The following is a 16,824-nucleotide window of genomic DNA, read 5'->3' on the forward strand; positions in this document are numbered from 1 at the left end:
TATATTTTTAATATTTTGAAAAGTTGGGGGATTAAAATGATATATGTATTAATTCAATTTTATTTGGTTCAACATTTAGATTTCAATGGAGCGAAAACAAGTATATCAATATTGGACTTGTTAGATAGCTCATATTTAATCATCTATTTTAGGCTTGAGAAAAAATCGATTCGGATTAATTAACTCTAAGATATCGCAATTTGAAGAGGTTGTTAAAAACTAATTTCTTAATTCAATTAAAACTTTGGATGTAAATGGAGCCGTACCACATGTATGGACATATTTTATTTTTGATTTTGAGATGTATGGGTTAGGTGACTCGTGTTGGGTTGTTGGGGATAAAGTTTTTTTTTAAATGATTTGGAGTACTTTCATTGTGAAATATGACACTTTTTAATTTTACCATAAATTCATCTTCCGTTTCAACTTTAAATATCGTAAAGGAGGTTTTATTATTTGCACAATAGAATATATAGATACACATACATGCAGCAAATAAGAGAAGAAAGATTTAAAACGTGATTTTGGTATTACCTTTCAAGAAATTATTTGATCTAACGAGGTAGAATAACGAGGTGCAGTTTTTTTTATCCCATTTAAATTTTTTTTTCCGTGTTGTTGAATTATTATACTTATGAAAGTTAAAGATATGATATGATATATATGATATGACCATCCGGTATCAAAGATATGATATGTTCTAATCTCTTATCGGTCCCTAAAGATATGATGACGGTATGATATTTTAGACGCGTGATTTAAATATTTTTATTTGGGATTGCATCATTATTTTCATGTCCTACTGAATATTCCTATATACTCATCCTTTTCCCTTACTCATTACAGATTAGAGCATGTCGTTGGTTGGCAACAATAAGATGCAATCGTGGTACAAAGATTTATGAAACTCAAATAAAATAATTCGGTGTAACGAGACATTTTTAATTTCAGCATTCATAAGGACTTTTATTTAGAAATTTAAGACATGATTTATCGGGTTTTAAATTTTAATCTGTGTCAAGCTACATTAGTGGAGTTAACATTTTATTATTTATCTAATAAATGTGATATGCATGATTTTTAGCATTTATCTGGAATATATTTTATTTGGTTATGAGTTTTTTCTATTAATTAAATTGTGCTCATTAATTTCATGTGTTTACACTATTGAAATAAATAAATTTGGTAGCAAACTAAATCTTAAAATTTGGATCGTTACAGTTTGGTATTAGAGCTTAAGTTTTACTTTTCTATAGACTCATATAAATTCTAAAAGTTCAAATCGAACCGTGTTTAAAAAAAAAAAAAAAAAAAAAAAAAGAGAGGAAAAAAGGCCATTTTATTTCATTTGATTATTGTTTCTAGATAATTTAAAGCTACAAAATTTACATCCCTTATTTTAATTTTCAAATTTGTCTCTGTTTTCTGGTTAAATTAATCATATTCGAGCTCCACGATAATCATTGGATGATTCGATTGGGAGAAATTCAAAATTACTCTTGAAGGTAAGCATTTCTTTTTGTTTCAGTTTTTTATGAATTCTTTATGGGTTTATAAAACTGGGTTCAGGGTTCTTACTAGAAGTTTTCATTGATTCTTTTTTTTTAGTCTCCTATATTTCTGCGGTAGGTTTTTATTTGAAGTAATTTTTGGAGCTTTTGGAGTTCTTTATTCATATTTGGAAATCGACGTTTTAAGTGTATATGCATGACCGAATGAAATTTTGAACTGTATTTATTTTTCATATTTCAACTTCAGGTTTTGATTTGTGTTTTTTAATTCATTTGATGTTTAGTGAGTTGGGCTTTGTATAAAGTGCGAATCAGGCTGATTCGGGCTTTCTTTTGGAGTAAGAATATGGGGAAGCCTACTGGGAAGAAGAAAATTCAAACAGGATCAAAATCCAATGATGGAAATGCGAAACAAACCAAAGCTCAGGATCGCAACTCGAAAGCATTTGATGAAGACACTGCTATCTTCATTAACATGTCCCAAGAGATGAAGGAAGAAGGCAACAAACTGTTTCAAAAACGTGATCACGAGGGTGCTATGTTGAAGTACGAAAAGGCCCTCAAATTGCTCCCTTCTAATCACATTGATGTTGCATATCTACGTAGCAACATGGCGGGATGCTACATGCAAATGGGTATTGGTGAGTACCCAAGAGCAATAAACCAGTGCAATTTGGCACTTCACGTTGCTCCCAAGTATAGCAAGGCTCTGTTGAAGAGGGCAACATGTTATGAGGCCTTGAATAGGCTTGATTTGGCGTTGAGAGATGTTAATAACGTGTTGAGCATGGAACCAAATAATTTGAACGCTCTGGATATTGCAGAGAAGGTGAATAAGGCGATTGAGGAAAGGGGTCTAAAAAATGAAGAAAAAGAAATGGATTTGCCCCCTGACCATGCTGAGCCTCATCAAGCCTCAATTTCTGGTAAGGTTGCCAAAGAAAAGACAAAAAAGAGGAAAAGCAGTAAGTTCGAGAAGAGAAGTGTTGAGGAAGAACCTGAGGATAAGAAAGTCGATGAAGTCGAGGAAAAGGAAGTCGATCTAGTTGAGGAAAAGAAAGTCGATGAAATCGAGGAAAAGAAGGCTGAGGATAAGGTGGTTGTAGAAGAGAAGAGAAGTGTTAAGGAAGAGAAGGTCGTCATGAAGACTGTGAAATTGATTCACGGAGAGGATATAAGATGGGCTCAGATACCTGTTAATTGCAGCATTAAACTTGTGAGGGATGTAGTTTTGGACCGATTTCCAACTTTGGAGGGTGTACTTATCAAGTACAAGGATCAAGAAGGCGATTTAGTTACAATCACAACAAATGATGAGCTGAGATTGGCGGAGGCATTAGCTGATCCTACTGGTTTTCTGAGACTGCACATTGCAGAAGTTAGTCCCCATAAAGAACCACTTTATGAGGGAATGAGCAGTGAAGAGAGAATGCAACAAACCAATGGGAAACCAACTACTTTTACAGAAAACAGTAATGGGGAGAAAGGGCTGACTTGTGTTGAGGACTGGATTTTCCAATTTGCGAGGCTCTTCAAGAATCATGTTGGGTTTGATTGTGATTCATACTTAGATCTTCATGAAATGGGGATGAAGTTATATTCAGAAGCAATGGAAGACACTGTTACAAGTGACGATGCACAAAAAATCTTTGAAATTGCTGCAACGAAGTTCCAAGAGATGGCCGCTTTAGCATTGTTTAATTGGGGAAATGTTCACATGTCTAGGGCGGGGAAGAGGGTGTCCTTTACAGAAGACAGTTCTGGGGAGTCGGTCTTAGCTCAAGTCAAAATGGCATACGATTGGGCTCAAAAGGAATATGTGAAAGCTGGAATGAGGTATGAAGAAGCTCTAAAAATTAAACCAGATTTCTATGAAGGTCTTCTTGCACTTGGGCTGCAGCAATTTGAACAAGCAAAGCTCTCTTGGTATTATATAATTGGGAGCAAGGTCGATTCAGAGATGGGGCAATCTGCGCAGGTCTTAGAGCTATTCAATAAAGCCGAGGATAGCATGGAGAGAGGCATGCAGGTTTGGGAAGAGATAGAGGAACAGCGTCTAAATGGACTGTCCAAATCGGAAAATCAGAGAGCTGAATTGCAGAAATTAGGGTTGGATGGGCTTTTTAAAGACATGTCGCCTGATGAAGCTGCAGAACAGGCTGCCAGTATGAGGTCTCAGTTATACACCTTATGGGGTACTTTGCTGTATGAACGTTCTGTTGTGGAATTTAAATTGGGTTTACCAACCTGGGAAGAATGCCTGGAGGTTGCAGTTGAAAAATTTGGACTTGCTGGAGCATCAGCTACAGATATTGCAGTTATGGCTAAGAATCATTGTTCTAATGCAACTGCTTTAGAAGGTAATTATTAACAATTTTTTCTCTTTTCAATTTACTGTATATACTTTTATTTTTTCTATGAATATATTGGCATCTAAAATTTCTCACGATTGTTTAAATGCTGTGACATTAGGATTCAAAGTTGACGAGATAGTGCAGGCATGGAATGACATGTATGATGCAGATAGGTGGCGAACTCGTGCTGCATCTTTTCGCCTAGAACCATTGATCAGGCGGCGCACTCCCAAACTTCACTCTGTTTTGGAGCATCTTTAAGTTATCTTGCTAAAGATTGGCAATTCAATAGGGAAAAATATTGGTATTACTTCTTCACTGTTCAACTATTATAAAAATCTTTGTTATTATAGGTAATTTAACGCACCAATTTTTCTTTATGGAATTGATCTGGAACTTGATCCTTCTCTAGTATTCTGCAAAAAATAAAAAAATAAAAATAATATCATGTGATTGAAACAACATGATTTTTCCATGATCAATAAGAAAATCATGTATTATCTTTGGAACTAGTTCGGCAACGAAAATATTGAATTTCTGAAGGATAGAAATAAGTAATCAAATGGAGTCTCATTCTCTTGGTTCTCTATTCAAATCTCTTGCTGTGTGGAGAAATGGGGAACTTTTTCGTCTCATGTGACAATCATGAAGTGCGTTTACATGAATTTGACAAAGATGAATCATGATAGCGTATATCACTCAAAGACCAAAGATATTGAATATGTACTATGTAATAATAAGCGTATCTGTTCATCTTCTTGTTAACACAAATATGCAATTGCGTAATCATGTAGATTTTTAGTATTGGTATAATTTAGTACATATTGTAAGCTTTTCTCCAGTCTAATGGTAAACTATTTTGTTGAGCAACTTCTGTCTCTGTCGGGGTGAATTCTATAATTGATTTCTTAGAAGAACCATAGTATTAGAGAGGGCGAGAGATTACTTCTCAGGAACTTGGGCTTATGATCTCGTAAGTGGAATTGTTGTAAGCAGAACGAGTTTCGATTTCTGCAAAGAAGCTTCTTGCTCTGATAGCACCTTTTGGGTAAAACACGGGAAGGGTAGATTTGGAAAGTCCAATTGTATTTTCACCTAAACACGCAGACAACACCCCCTCATTGATTTCAAAGCATGCCAGTTCAAGATTTCTGTTCAGTTTCCCGAAGTATGTTCTTGATTGTAATAGTATAGACTATGTTTGGCTATTATTCTCCAGATTCTCATTGTCGAATTAATCGTCAGTTCTCTAAAAGAGTTTAGGTATCGACTAACTGCTGAAGTAGATGACCCCAAATTTATGTCAGAATTGCAATGGTATTTGATGCTTGCCATGTGTACGAGTTTATAATCTGATTTTCGTTTTTCCACTTGCACTATTTTTCTCTTTGACAGTGTAGCAATTTGTTATTCTGATGTAATTTGTTCGTATACATTTCTCGATCATATACTTGTTTACTGATCGCATTTGTCATGTATTCTTGCAGGTTTCTTCGTATATGTTTGTCTTTGTTTTGGTTGCTTGCTTATGGAAGCAAACAACGATTTCATCATCCGAGTGTTGCATTTTGGGTCAGATTGCTCGTGATTTAGTTGCAGAGCTTTTTATATCATTATTTTTCTCCAGTCGATGATTTTCTCAAAGGCTGAGGAAGTCTCAGTATTACACAATAAAATCGGTATTACAGTTGATTTTTTAAAGGTTTTGTGAGGGCTATTGTGTATTTACAGTTTGCATATTTGTCAGCTTGTTTTGATAGTGGGAGAAGCCTGAAATTTTTTTGCCTTTGTCGCATTTTATTATGATGATTAAAGGTTGACCTTTTCTCTTAGATCTTCTGTTAGATGATATGTTCACCACCTAAAAATTGCATCCATTTCGTCAATATATATTCCGCTAGTCACGGTGACTCTCAAATTTCGTTACATAGTCATCTTTTTTGGTATTATCAAATTGTGTTCCATTCCAAACTTCTCTAGAAATCTTCGGAAGATTCTCTCAATTAACTTGGATTTGAATGTTTCGAAATGGGATTGACAATTCAAATTGAGTATTTAGGGTCGATCAAAATTCAAATGTTGATCGCAAAAGAAAAATGATCCCCTTTGAAGATCAAAATAACTTGACTTTATAGCGATATATAAGAAGGGATTGGGAGTATTTTTTGTGTTCAAATTTTGTCGTCTTGAGTTATATTTTGGAGGTGTATTATGATTTTAATAAGATCTTTGGACTAAATAAAAAAGAATTAAAGGAAAAAAAAATACATGTTAGTTAACGCTAAAGATAAAATTAAACAGGATTAAAAACAAATTTAATTATAAATACTAAATATATATATATATTTATAGCTCCTTCAATTATTGATTCACCGTCACCGTCACCGTCACCGTCACCGTCACGTCGACTCCATCCAATGACGATGCACCGCAGAGTAGTATAAAATAACTTGCCCAGATACGTAAAGAAACGAAAATGTAAAAAGAGAGATGCTTATCGTTGCGCACTTTGCCTTGGTCAGAATTTAATCCATATATACAAAGCAGACTAATCGCACCGTTTTCTACAATACTGAGAAAAAACGATAATTTTTCGAGCTATTCGAAAGATGGATAAAATCAGAAGAGCATCTCACGCCGGTTCTTGGTACACCGACAATCGTAAGTCCCACAAATTTAGTTTCACGAAATTTCACCGCTTTTTATTCTACTTTGATCTTTAACTTCAAAATTATTTCTTGTTCATCATACTCTGTAAATTTTCCTTTTTGATTTCATCTCTTGAGAAGTTTTGACTGTAATTATAATTTACTCCAGTTTATAGTTTGGATGATTTTTTTCGTGGAAAAATTATATTTCTTTTTTCATTCTGGAGATTGTTGCTGAATTATTCTTGAAATATGGGATTGCTTTTTTAGGATTTTTAATCTGGGTATTATATAATTAAATTTTATTCTCTTAATTACTTTTGGTAGGATTGTAAATTATGCCTAGTGCCTACCAGTGATCATTTTTCAAGAAAATAATGATCTAGGTAGCATTTGCAATGGAATGCATGAGTGCGCTTGTGGGGTGTAAGAATTAGTTTATAGATAGTTTGGATTCATGTACAAGGCAATTTAACTCTGCTTATTTACTTTATAAACTCATTTTAGAAGAACGGTTAATGTTGCCTCATGTTTATTCATCAGCTAAGAAATTATCTGAAGAGCTAGATGGTTGGCTGAGTGAAGCTGGGTTGGCTAAGTCTTCCAATGTAAGAGGGGTAATTGCGCCGTAAGTCACCAAAAATCCTTGTTGTTACTTTGCTACAAATGTAACAATTCTGAGACTATTATACCTGGTGGCATTTATCCCACTAGTCATGCAGGCTATTCTTATTCTGGTCGTGCAGCAGCCTATGCATTTGGAAACATAGATCCTGCAAACATGTGGGTTTTCTCTCAGTAAAATTGAAGCTCACTTTTCCTTCAAAGTTATATTATCTAAAATGAAGTAATGATGTTTCACTAATTTGCTTGTCGACTCTTGAATGAATAAATTTAACTGCTCGGCCAATTTTAAGGAACTCTTTGTTTTGCAGCTCTAGGGTGTTTCTTCTTGGTCCATCTCATCACCATTACACTCTAAAATGTGCACTTTCAAGAGCCACAGTTTACAAGACTCCAGTAGGTGACTTATCTATTGATCTAGAAGGTATTATGAAATTCATCTTCTTTCATTTCTTAAACTATTCTGTAGTAATGAGCACTCATATAATGTCTTCTTTTTATATATAATCTACAAGACTTAGCAGTAACGCATGCTCTTCCTGTTCAAAGGAAGACGATTATAGAAGGATCACTTTGTCAATAAAATTGTAAGAATAGAAAAGAAAAGGTTTCTCTGGTTTTCTATGCTTAGTTTCTTTGAATTATAAACCTCCTATCCCATCTCCTGCACTCGATATCATAGAAGACTTGAATCATGGTTAGTATGAGATTGTTATTTACCATGTTTAAGTCTATTACATAATTGTTAACTCTTAATATAGGTGTCAAATGAGTACCTAAATGAATTGACCAATTGCAAGAACACCACTAACTGCACGGATGAAGACAGCGGCAATGGAATTGCATCAATAGTATTTCTTGTTGCCTGTGAGATAAATCAATATTAATGACCTGAGAGAGTGAACTATAGGTTCAAAGAACTAAGTCCTTTTTCAATATAATGCAGTTCAATGAAGGTTCAAAGAACTAATTTCAATATAATGCAGTTCAATGAAATAAGTTTCTTATAAAAGGAGGTAGAAGATGAAGTGTTGCACTAGCCTTAAGAAGTGGAATAGACAGTAGTTGATGGAGCATGTTTATGACAATGATGTGAATGCACATATGTTACTGATAGGACACCAACTAGAATGAACTAGAACAATTGCTGAATAAGGGACTTTTTATTGAAACAAGAACGAGTACAGGAAATGAAATGATAACAAAAGCCTATAGAAGGCTATAACCGAGAACAAGAACAGTAACCACTCCAATACTCTCTTAATAATCCCCCCTAATATGGCTAATTTCTGCCTATATTTATAGTCAACTTCTAACAAACCTTTCCCTCCAATTTCCCCTCTCTAACAAATTTTGGTATTTCCACCCCACTTGCGCGCTTTTCTTCTTCTGGGACCTTCCAGAATAGGTGGAGGTGGATAGGAGTCTATCAATACCCGCCGCCCCAAAATCCAACTTGCCCTCAAGGTGGAAGTTCGGCTTAATTTCAAAATTCAAAATTCCACATCGGTGGTAATCCATGTTTGGAGTAAGCTTATGGCAACTGTTAATTTGTGTAGTCAGCTGTCTACCCACCAATAAAATGTTATCTATACAAATTCCATAACCAGTTGGCCCCCCAAACGGAACTCCTGAAATTAGAGTTTGGATTGAAGTATATGTAGTAATCTTATAATTTGCTTGGGCTTGAATTATGGGTTCATTTCTATCCTCAACTTTTCTGGCCCACTTCAAGATATGGCCCATCTCCTGAAGCTTTAACATCTTGCCCTCAGTCCATATCATAGACTTCAACCCACCAAAAAAATTATTCTTCTTCCGTTGATACCGCATCAAAGCTTCTCCAGGTGGTAATTCAACTATTTGATTTCTGTGTTTAGTTAGTTGGGCCACCTTCATTTTAGAGCTCACCCCAATAAATTTGCTTGCCATGACCTCTTCCCGAATACCCACTACTGGTGCAACTTCAAAATATCTCCAGAACTCATCCATTTAACCTGTTTGTTCTATGTCTAGAAACTTCCCGCACAGACTTCCCTCTTGAGCTTGACGGAAATGACGAAGCAACTGTCGTCGGAATTGCTCCCAAGTGCTATTTGATTTCTGTGTTTAGTTAGTTGGGCCACCTTCATTTTAGAGCTCACCCCAATAAATTTGCTTGCCATGACCTCTTCCCGAATACCCACTACTGGTGCAACTTCAAAATATCTCCAGAACTCATCCATTTAACCTGTTTGTTGTATGTCTAGAAACTTCCCGCACAGACTTCCCTCTTGAGCTTGACGGAAATGACGAAGCAACTGTCGTCGGAATTGCTCCCAAGTTTGGGTCAGCCCAGTTCGCTTAACCCTCTCCATGTCTTCATTTACCAATTTGGGATCCAAATACTCCCTCAGTAGTGATTCTAGAACCTGGGATTGGTTCTCGGGTATTTTGCCTCCGACCGTCCCTAGAGAGGGGGAAAATTTATCCAGCTGCCATTTCTTCGATTCTCCTCCTTGTGGTCTCTTTAAATCATGAATTTTTTTGTCGTCTACGGAATTAATTTATTCCCTCCATGTTGCTACTGCCAATCCCTCATCTTCACGTTCGTGGTTCTCCCATCGAGTCATCAACTCACCCAATGTTTCCGTCACTGATATGTTCATCTCGCCCATTCTGAAAACTACAAGTATAGCACCCATTAAGATCCCAAAACCAGTTGGACCTGCAAAAGGCACTCCCAAAGTTTGAGTCCATTTATACAAAATTACATAGAGGGTTGTTCTATGACCGAGTTTGTACTTTGCATCGCTATGGTAACATACTCTTTTGTCTCTTTTTATCTACAAATTGACATCTATAAATTTCTTGAACAGAGGAGCTCCTTTGTTTGCCGTCGCTGGTCGTAAAAAGGAATTTTGCGGAGGATTTGGTTTTGATGGTGTTAGATTGATATGGTGTCTGGTGAGATGAGTTATGTGGGTGGACAGGAAAATTAAGAGAGTGTGGATTTGGACTTAAGGTATTAACTTTAGCTTTAGATGGGCCATAAAGTAGATGGGCTTGCTTCCTTACATGCCAATCTTCAACCCTGTGGACCAACTCACTCATCTGGCCCAAACCTTGAGGGATAAGCATTGGGACTTTAGCCCGTATTAGAGAATTGTACCCATTGTCGCCCTTTCCTTCCAGAATCTCTGATATCTTCAACGATGGTGCTGATAAATTCTCCAATAATTTGTCCAGTCTTCGGCTCTGCGACTGCATCTTCCCTATTCCTACCACACGGTGGTTCCGGCCGTCTATACTTGCTCCACTTTCCTCATATTTGGGCGGAATTTCAGAATCTAGCCATTGGGCTTGCCCCCTAATAATGCCCGTCCCCGTGGTTCTCATTGCACACAATTGCTCTCCAACACCTCTTTACGAATCGTTGGTAGTGGAGCCACCACAACCTCCAGAGTAGTCCCCTCCTCTCTAAAATAGCAGCTGGTCCGATAATGACCCTCCATCTCGGACAGGAGTTGCTTTCGATTTTCCAATCTCTCGGTCTCCTCACGATGCATATGCCCCTCTAACCCCAGTTGATAGGTACTGCCGCTGTCTAAGCTTCCAGATGTTGATGCAACTACTGGAAGGAACTCTAACACCCCAATAATGGAATCTGTTTGTTTCTGTGGTTGCTGCTTCAGATCCGAATGTTTACACACTGGGAATTCCTCCACCATGGAGTCCTCCTCGATAATTTTTACCTTTCCATTTTCCATCCTTTCCTGCCTCTGCTCATCCCATTTCTTCCCATTGCCGTACACTTCCACTCTGAAAATTCTTCACCAAAGAATCCCTCTTCAGACGAAATTGACCCAACATCAAACTCTTCAATTCTTCCCAAGTTTTCACTGGCCTTTGTCGATTGACCTGCTGAAACGAATCCCATGCGTCCCAGCCAAAACACGGTGTGGTAGCCTCTATTTTCTCAACTTCTGATAATTGATTTCTGGAGAAAATCTTCTCCGCCTCCGACACCCACCATTCTGTGTTTTCCCCATAGAATATTGGTATTTCTAGTCTTCCTTGAGCATCTAGTCCCGAATCTTTATCTTGGGCTACTTCCCTTTGCATTATCAGCTTCTCCAACCGATTGAAGATTGAGCTCCATCTCTCCTCCAATTGCTTGCTGAAATTTGCTTCCATTGGCTCTAGGATCATTGCTCTGATACCAATTTGATAGGACACCAACTAGAATGAACTAGAACAATTGCTGAATAAGGGACTTTTTATTGAAACAAGAACGAGTACAGGAAATGAAATGATAACAAAAGCCTATAGAAGGCTATAACCGAGAACAAGAACAGTAACCACTCCAATACTCTCTTAATAATCTCCCCTAATATGGCTAATTTCTGCCTATATTTATAGTCAACTTCTAACAAACCTTTCCCTCCAATTTCCCCCCTCTAACAGATTTTGGTATTTCCACCCCACTCGCATGCTTCTCTTCTTCTGGGACCTTATAGAATAGGTGGAGGTGGATAGGAGTCTATCAGTTACCTGCTTTCTTATCATGACAGTTACCACATGCTGCACATCGGTTGTTTTCTCGATCTTTTTTTGGGTGGATGGGGGTGTGGGAGGCAGAAGTTGGATGATTAGAGTAAGGTTCTTTCTGGTAGAGAAAAATTTTCATTCTATGCAAATTATTTCCCATGCAATCTGCAAATTGGGAACCTGTCTGACAGCTCCCCAGTCTACTTCATTAAATGTCCTAAGTTTTTAGCATATGAGCCAGCATTTTGCTGATTATTGCTGCACAATGTTTCTTTATAGCATTGCATATGATATTTGATCTGAAAAATTATCACTGGTTCCCCTTCATAATGCCATTTTATGCATCTGTGTATCCACATGCATGCATGTATTGACGTGTTCACAATGTTTGTTTCTAAAACTTCTTTTCATTTGTGTTTGGTCTTGTGCCAGTCAACGAGGAGCTAAAAGCTACAGGGAAATTTGAATTGATGGATCTTCATGTTGATGAAGCTGAACATAGCATGGAAATGCACCTGCCTTATCTTGCTAAAATTTTCCAGGGGTATGTTTTGTTGAAAATCTAAATTTATTTATTTATTTTTATCTCTCTGAGGCAAATATGTTGTATATGTTAATATAGGTACCCTCTAAAGATTGTTCCTATCTTGGTTGGTGCTCTTAATGCTGAAAATGAAGCCATGTATGGACGATTGCTAGCGAAATATGTGGATGATCCCAGGAATTTTTTTTCAGTGTCTTCAGATTTTTGTCATTGGGGTGCTAGGTACGTTCTGCTATGCTATAAAATATGGTTAGAAATTCAATTTAAATATTGTTTCTTCTTAAGTTTTACAGACTCATCAAATAATGATCCTTGACATTCATTGTTTCACTTATTATAAATGTAGCTTCTGGATTGTTTTGATACAATCCATGGCATGTACAATATTTTTCATAATTAATTTAACTAGAAATTCAGCTAAATGATTTTATTCATAAACAATCAACTGTATTTATTTTATAATAGTACAATCCAACCAATGAAATGAAATAAAACAATATACCTAACTATAGAAAGGAAAATAATAATAATTATAATAATAATAATAAAAACTAGAATATAAAAGTAAATAGAAAATAAGTGAAAATAGATTTTCTATATATAATTAGTTCTACTCCAACTCTCCCCTCAAGTTGGTGCATTGATATCAACACATGCCCAACTTGGATGGTGATGTATGGAATGACCCACCACTTGAAAACCGTTGCTGGATTTTAATTGCTACTCCAAGTATCATCCTCTTGGTTAGGTGGTCGAGCATGAGTAGTTACTTGAGATACATGAGAAACATGATCTGCAGGAAAAGACCAAGGCTATCCACAAACAGCACGCTCAAGAGGGTTGAAAGATCTTCAAACACAACTGAGGCCAATGGTCTGTCAGATACTTAGCCATACCAGTTGGCTATGTCAACCAACCTGAAGGATCCTACAGCTCTAAGAAATGTTGCTGGACGGGTTTTGACATCTGCAAGTAGAGTAGAAGGGTTGCACAAACTCACAAGGCATACCTGGTAGCTGGGTTGACTAAGATGAAGGGTCAAACTTCTCTAAGAAGGCAGCCGAAGGGTCCCAACAATAAAACTTGCAACAAATAGAAACTTCAGAGATTAACTTGTTCCAATTTGAAAGTTCAGGAATTTAATTTAATTTTTCAAAAGTTCAGTGACTAACTTGAAAATTTAGGCTGAATGATTTTATTCATAGACAGTCAGCTCTATTTATAAGAGGACAACCTAATCTATGAAAGGAAAGAAAAGAATATTCTTAACTATAGAAGAAAAAGGAAAAGGAAACAATAAAATGCTACCATAATTCCTAGTATGACATGAGATTAAATAGAAAATAAGTTAAATTCGAATCCTATTTATAATTAGACTTCTATTCCAACCGTTTACGTATAGACATCACGAAACTATTAATTGACGATTTATCTTCTCATAGTTTTATCAATTTTGCACCTTTTGAAAATTATCACAAGAATTTTCCAGACGTGAAATAAAGCAATGATGTCATTTAACAATCCAACAAATTTCAACCTTAGGAAAAGGAAACTGCAAAAAGTGCATAATAGATCTGTTAGCTGAGGTAAGACATGACCTTTAACAATTTATCACAGACTTGGCTCTTTCGAGCACCCCGTGTAGCACTTAGTTCCTCAGTTCCTTTCGATACTGTCTTTAGTTAAGTCAACCTCCATCAACTGGCGGTATTAGCAGCATCAGCTGGTGGGTATTTTAATTGGGGCAGTGTGCTACGCATGGCAAGGGAAATTAGCGCAAAGCAAACTTTTTGGTGGAGTAGGCAACGTCGGAGAAGCCGCCGACTGTGGATTGCAACTTGCACTGATGGGATTCCTCAAACGATATAGAGCCTATTGATTCTGGATCTGGTGTTGAGATGAAATATGATACAAATTATTTTAACCCATCAATCCTAATTTGTGGATAGTTGATTTTGGTGGGGATTATGATAGCCCGCCTCAATTTTTACATGGAAGTCGACAAGGATGTTATGAAAGAGTGTATAGAGAGACGAATAGTGTTGGACATTGGTGGTACACATTGGAGGATCTCTCTCTCTCTCTTTTTTTTATTTTTTTATTTTGTAAATATAAACCTGACTTTTATACCATAAATTTTTAGTAATCAACCATCAAATAGCATCAGATCGTTGCAAAAGTAAGTTGATTGACTGTATTTAATCCTCGTTGATCTTAGAAAAACATTACTGGTGTGACATAACCATCCTTACATATCAATACTTTTTCTACAATTATGCACTTCTTCATTAAGTTAGCGGACATTGTTTTATTTATTCCTTTGTGAACTACTACATTGAAACATTTATACTTTCACCTTCTTTTCCTCTTGCTAGATTCAACTACATGCATTATGACAAAAAACATGGAGCGATCTACAAGTCCATAGAGGCATTGGATCGAATGGGGATGGAGATAATCGAAACGGGAGATCCAGACGAATTTAAACAGTATCTGTTGAATACAGAAAATACAATTTGTGGACGCCATCCTATTAGTGTTTTTCTTCATGTAATTATCTTAAACTTTCCTATTTTCTGGTGCATGAGTAAGAAATACTTGCTTCTGAATTTTAGCTGTAATTAGAATTTACTGAAATTTGAGATGAGTTAGCTCCCTGTTGCCACCCACTTCTTCCCGTACTATTAAATGCTTCTATTGCTTAAATAGAAGTAAATAAGAATTCTAAAGCTCAAAATCTTCTAGCTTTAGGGAGATGGTTTATCACTTCTTTTTCTTTATTTTTATAAACTAGGGAGGAGGGTTTCACAGATAAGTTCCTTTTCAGAGTTCGACTGCCTCCATAAATTTAGTATTTTGTGATTTATTAGGCATATATCTCTATAAATGCACACTTGTTTGTGTATGTGAATGAATCTCTCTCTCTCTCCACGCATAATCACCTACGCATATACGTGCCAAATATAGATGTGTTTAGTTTCATGAATCGTTTGTATCTGGGTGAGATTTCTAGTGTTACGTCGTATATCATGTTCTTTAGTGGCATTTCATGCGTAGAATATGTATAAGATGTTAACTTCTTTCTTTTTCTTAGTAGTATTTATCTGTCTTCATTTCTCCCTATACTGAAATGCCATTATATTTTTGTTTGATTTTCTAACTACATGTCATCATTCAAATTTGGTTAGATGTTGAAGAATAGCTCAACGAAGATAAAGATTCAGTTCCTTCGATACGAGCAGTCAAGTCAGTGCAAAAGCACAAGAGACAGCAGTGTCAGTTACGCTTCTGCAGCGGCGAAAATTGATGCCTGAATTTGTGCAGGGAACACAATGTTTTATTTTCTCTGAAGGATTTTCATTCCCAATGCAATCGATCTGACTGTAATTTCTAATCTTTATTTACACCACCTCTGGAAATAACAAACCTTATATATGTTCCCTATTAAACTTATCACCAGGAATGGAATTCTCCAAGTTCTTTCTTTGGCTGTTCAAATCAAATGACTCATTTAATTTTAGAATCTCTTAAAGGTGTGAAGAATTGATTGTCTAATCATAATTTTTAATCTTGCTACATGTACATTAACTTTGATATCATGAATGACATTCTTGTGAGTTGGTAGTTTTTTATACATTGATTTTAACAACACTTTAAACAATCAATAGTACAGATTTTGATAACTCACACAATGTCAACAACAATGTCATCTAGGGAGGTATATCTAGATTAATTCCATAATTTTACTAGAGGGAAGACTTCAACGAGGCAACTTGATCAATATTGCCTTAACTTACAAGAGTTGAGTAGCTTTGTCTAGCCTATTTTTCTGCAAACAAGAATGCTGATTTTTTGGTACATTTACTGTTGGATAAATATAGTATAATATAAATCTATTTATTACAGCAAGAAGAAAGGAAAAATAGAAATAAAAAAATAGAGTGAAACAGCAAAAATATATAAATCGTTGAAACACTATAAATCTGCAAACCGATGCATGTGTATATACAGTTTCTTTAAAATAGATTCGCCCCCTTACCGTAGGTTCTTGAGGTTAGTTTGGACGTTTGTCTCTCAGAATCCAATAGCAGAACCTGAGCACTTCAATTTCTACTCTGGCGAAATGAATTTGTGCTAGAACAGTATCACCAAAACTTAGACGAAAATGAAAGATTTTTGAGTGCTGGAACTGGAAAAGCAAACTGAATATTATGCAGAAGAGTATTGCAATTTTTTCAGGTGTTGAATAGTGGAAAAAACGAGCTCAGTTGGAGAAAGCAAAAAAAAAATTGGCAACATGTGAACACTTTTAAAGGGCATTTTTTGCTCTATTTGATCCGACATTCAAATACGAAGGTTGCATTCGCATACAAATTCAAGACTCGATGTACAATTTTGATCCTTAATTTGCACCACCTTATGCACACTTACAGAGAGTCTCTATACTACACATGATTACATCATTTCAAAGTGTAATCATATATAAAGTGATCATTGCTTTCATCAATTTCCTATGTGAGATAAAATTCAATGTAAATTTTCTTTCACCATAAACTATTTTTCAATGTTCAGTTTGAACTCCAATTTTTCATTCATCCGTTTATCATTTTTGA

The 16,824-nt window shown here is 36.0% G+C and overlaps 3 protein-coding genes across 4 annotated transcripts in view; all 3 read left to right on the forward strand.

The window, feature by feature from the left end:
• LOC111408380 (calcium uptake protein, mitochondrial-like) overlaps positions 1-921 on the forward strand; it is a 6,426-nt gene extending 5,505 nt beyond the window's left edge. Inside the window, exons 3-4 of the mRNA XM_023038145.1 lie at positions 725-735; positions 847-921. Of these exons, the coding sequence (XP_022893913.1) occupies positions 725-735; positions 847-921 (86 nt within the window). The remainder of the gene's footprint in view (positions 1-724; positions 736-846) is intronic.
• Positions 922-1,286: 365 nt separating this feature from the next.
• Positions 1,287-5,697, forward strand: LOC111407449 (protein PHOX1). The gene is made up of 4 exons (XM_023036921.1): positions 1,287-1,505; positions 1,796-3,871; positions 3,984-4,169; positions 5,353-5,697. Exons 2-3 carry the CDS (start codon positions 1,858-1,860, stop codon positions 4,124-4,126), a joined length of 2,157 nt encoding a protein of 718 aa, XP_022892689.1. The 5' UTR covers positions 1,287-1,505; positions 1,796-1,857; the 3' UTR covers positions 4,127-4,169; positions 5,353-5,697.
• Positions 5,698-6,300: 603 nt separating this feature from the next.
• LOC111407450 (protein MEMO1 homolog) lies at positions 6,301-15,734 on the forward strand. Of its 2 annotated transcripts, XM_023036923.1 has the most exons (8): positions 6,301-6,526; positions 7,057-7,141; positions 7,228-7,296; positions 7,449-7,561; positions 12,100-12,211; positions 12,290-12,433; positions 14,587-14,761; positions 15,400-15,734. In XM_023036923.1, the coding sequence occupies exons 1-8, from the start codon at positions 6,475-6,477 to the stop codon at positions 15,523-15,525; spliced, it is 876 nt and encodes a 291-aa protein (XP_022892691.1). In that variant the 5' UTR covers positions 6,301-6,474; the 3' UTR covers positions 15,526-15,734. The 2 variants fall into 2 exon arrangements, with proteins under 2 accessions (XP_022892691.1, XP_022892692.1); XM_023036924.1 differs by lacking the exon at positions 7,228-7,296.
• The last annotated feature ends 1,090 nt before the right edge of the window (positions 15,735-16,824 follow it).

The sequence above is a fragment of the Olea europaea genome, chromosome 13 (assembly GCF_002742605.1).
Source record: "Olea europaea var. sylvestris chromosome 13, O_europaea_v1, whole genome shotgun sequence".
Classification (NCBI taxonomy): Eukaryota; Viridiplantae; Streptophyta; class Magnoliopsida; order Lamiales; family Oleaceae; genus Olea; species Olea europaea.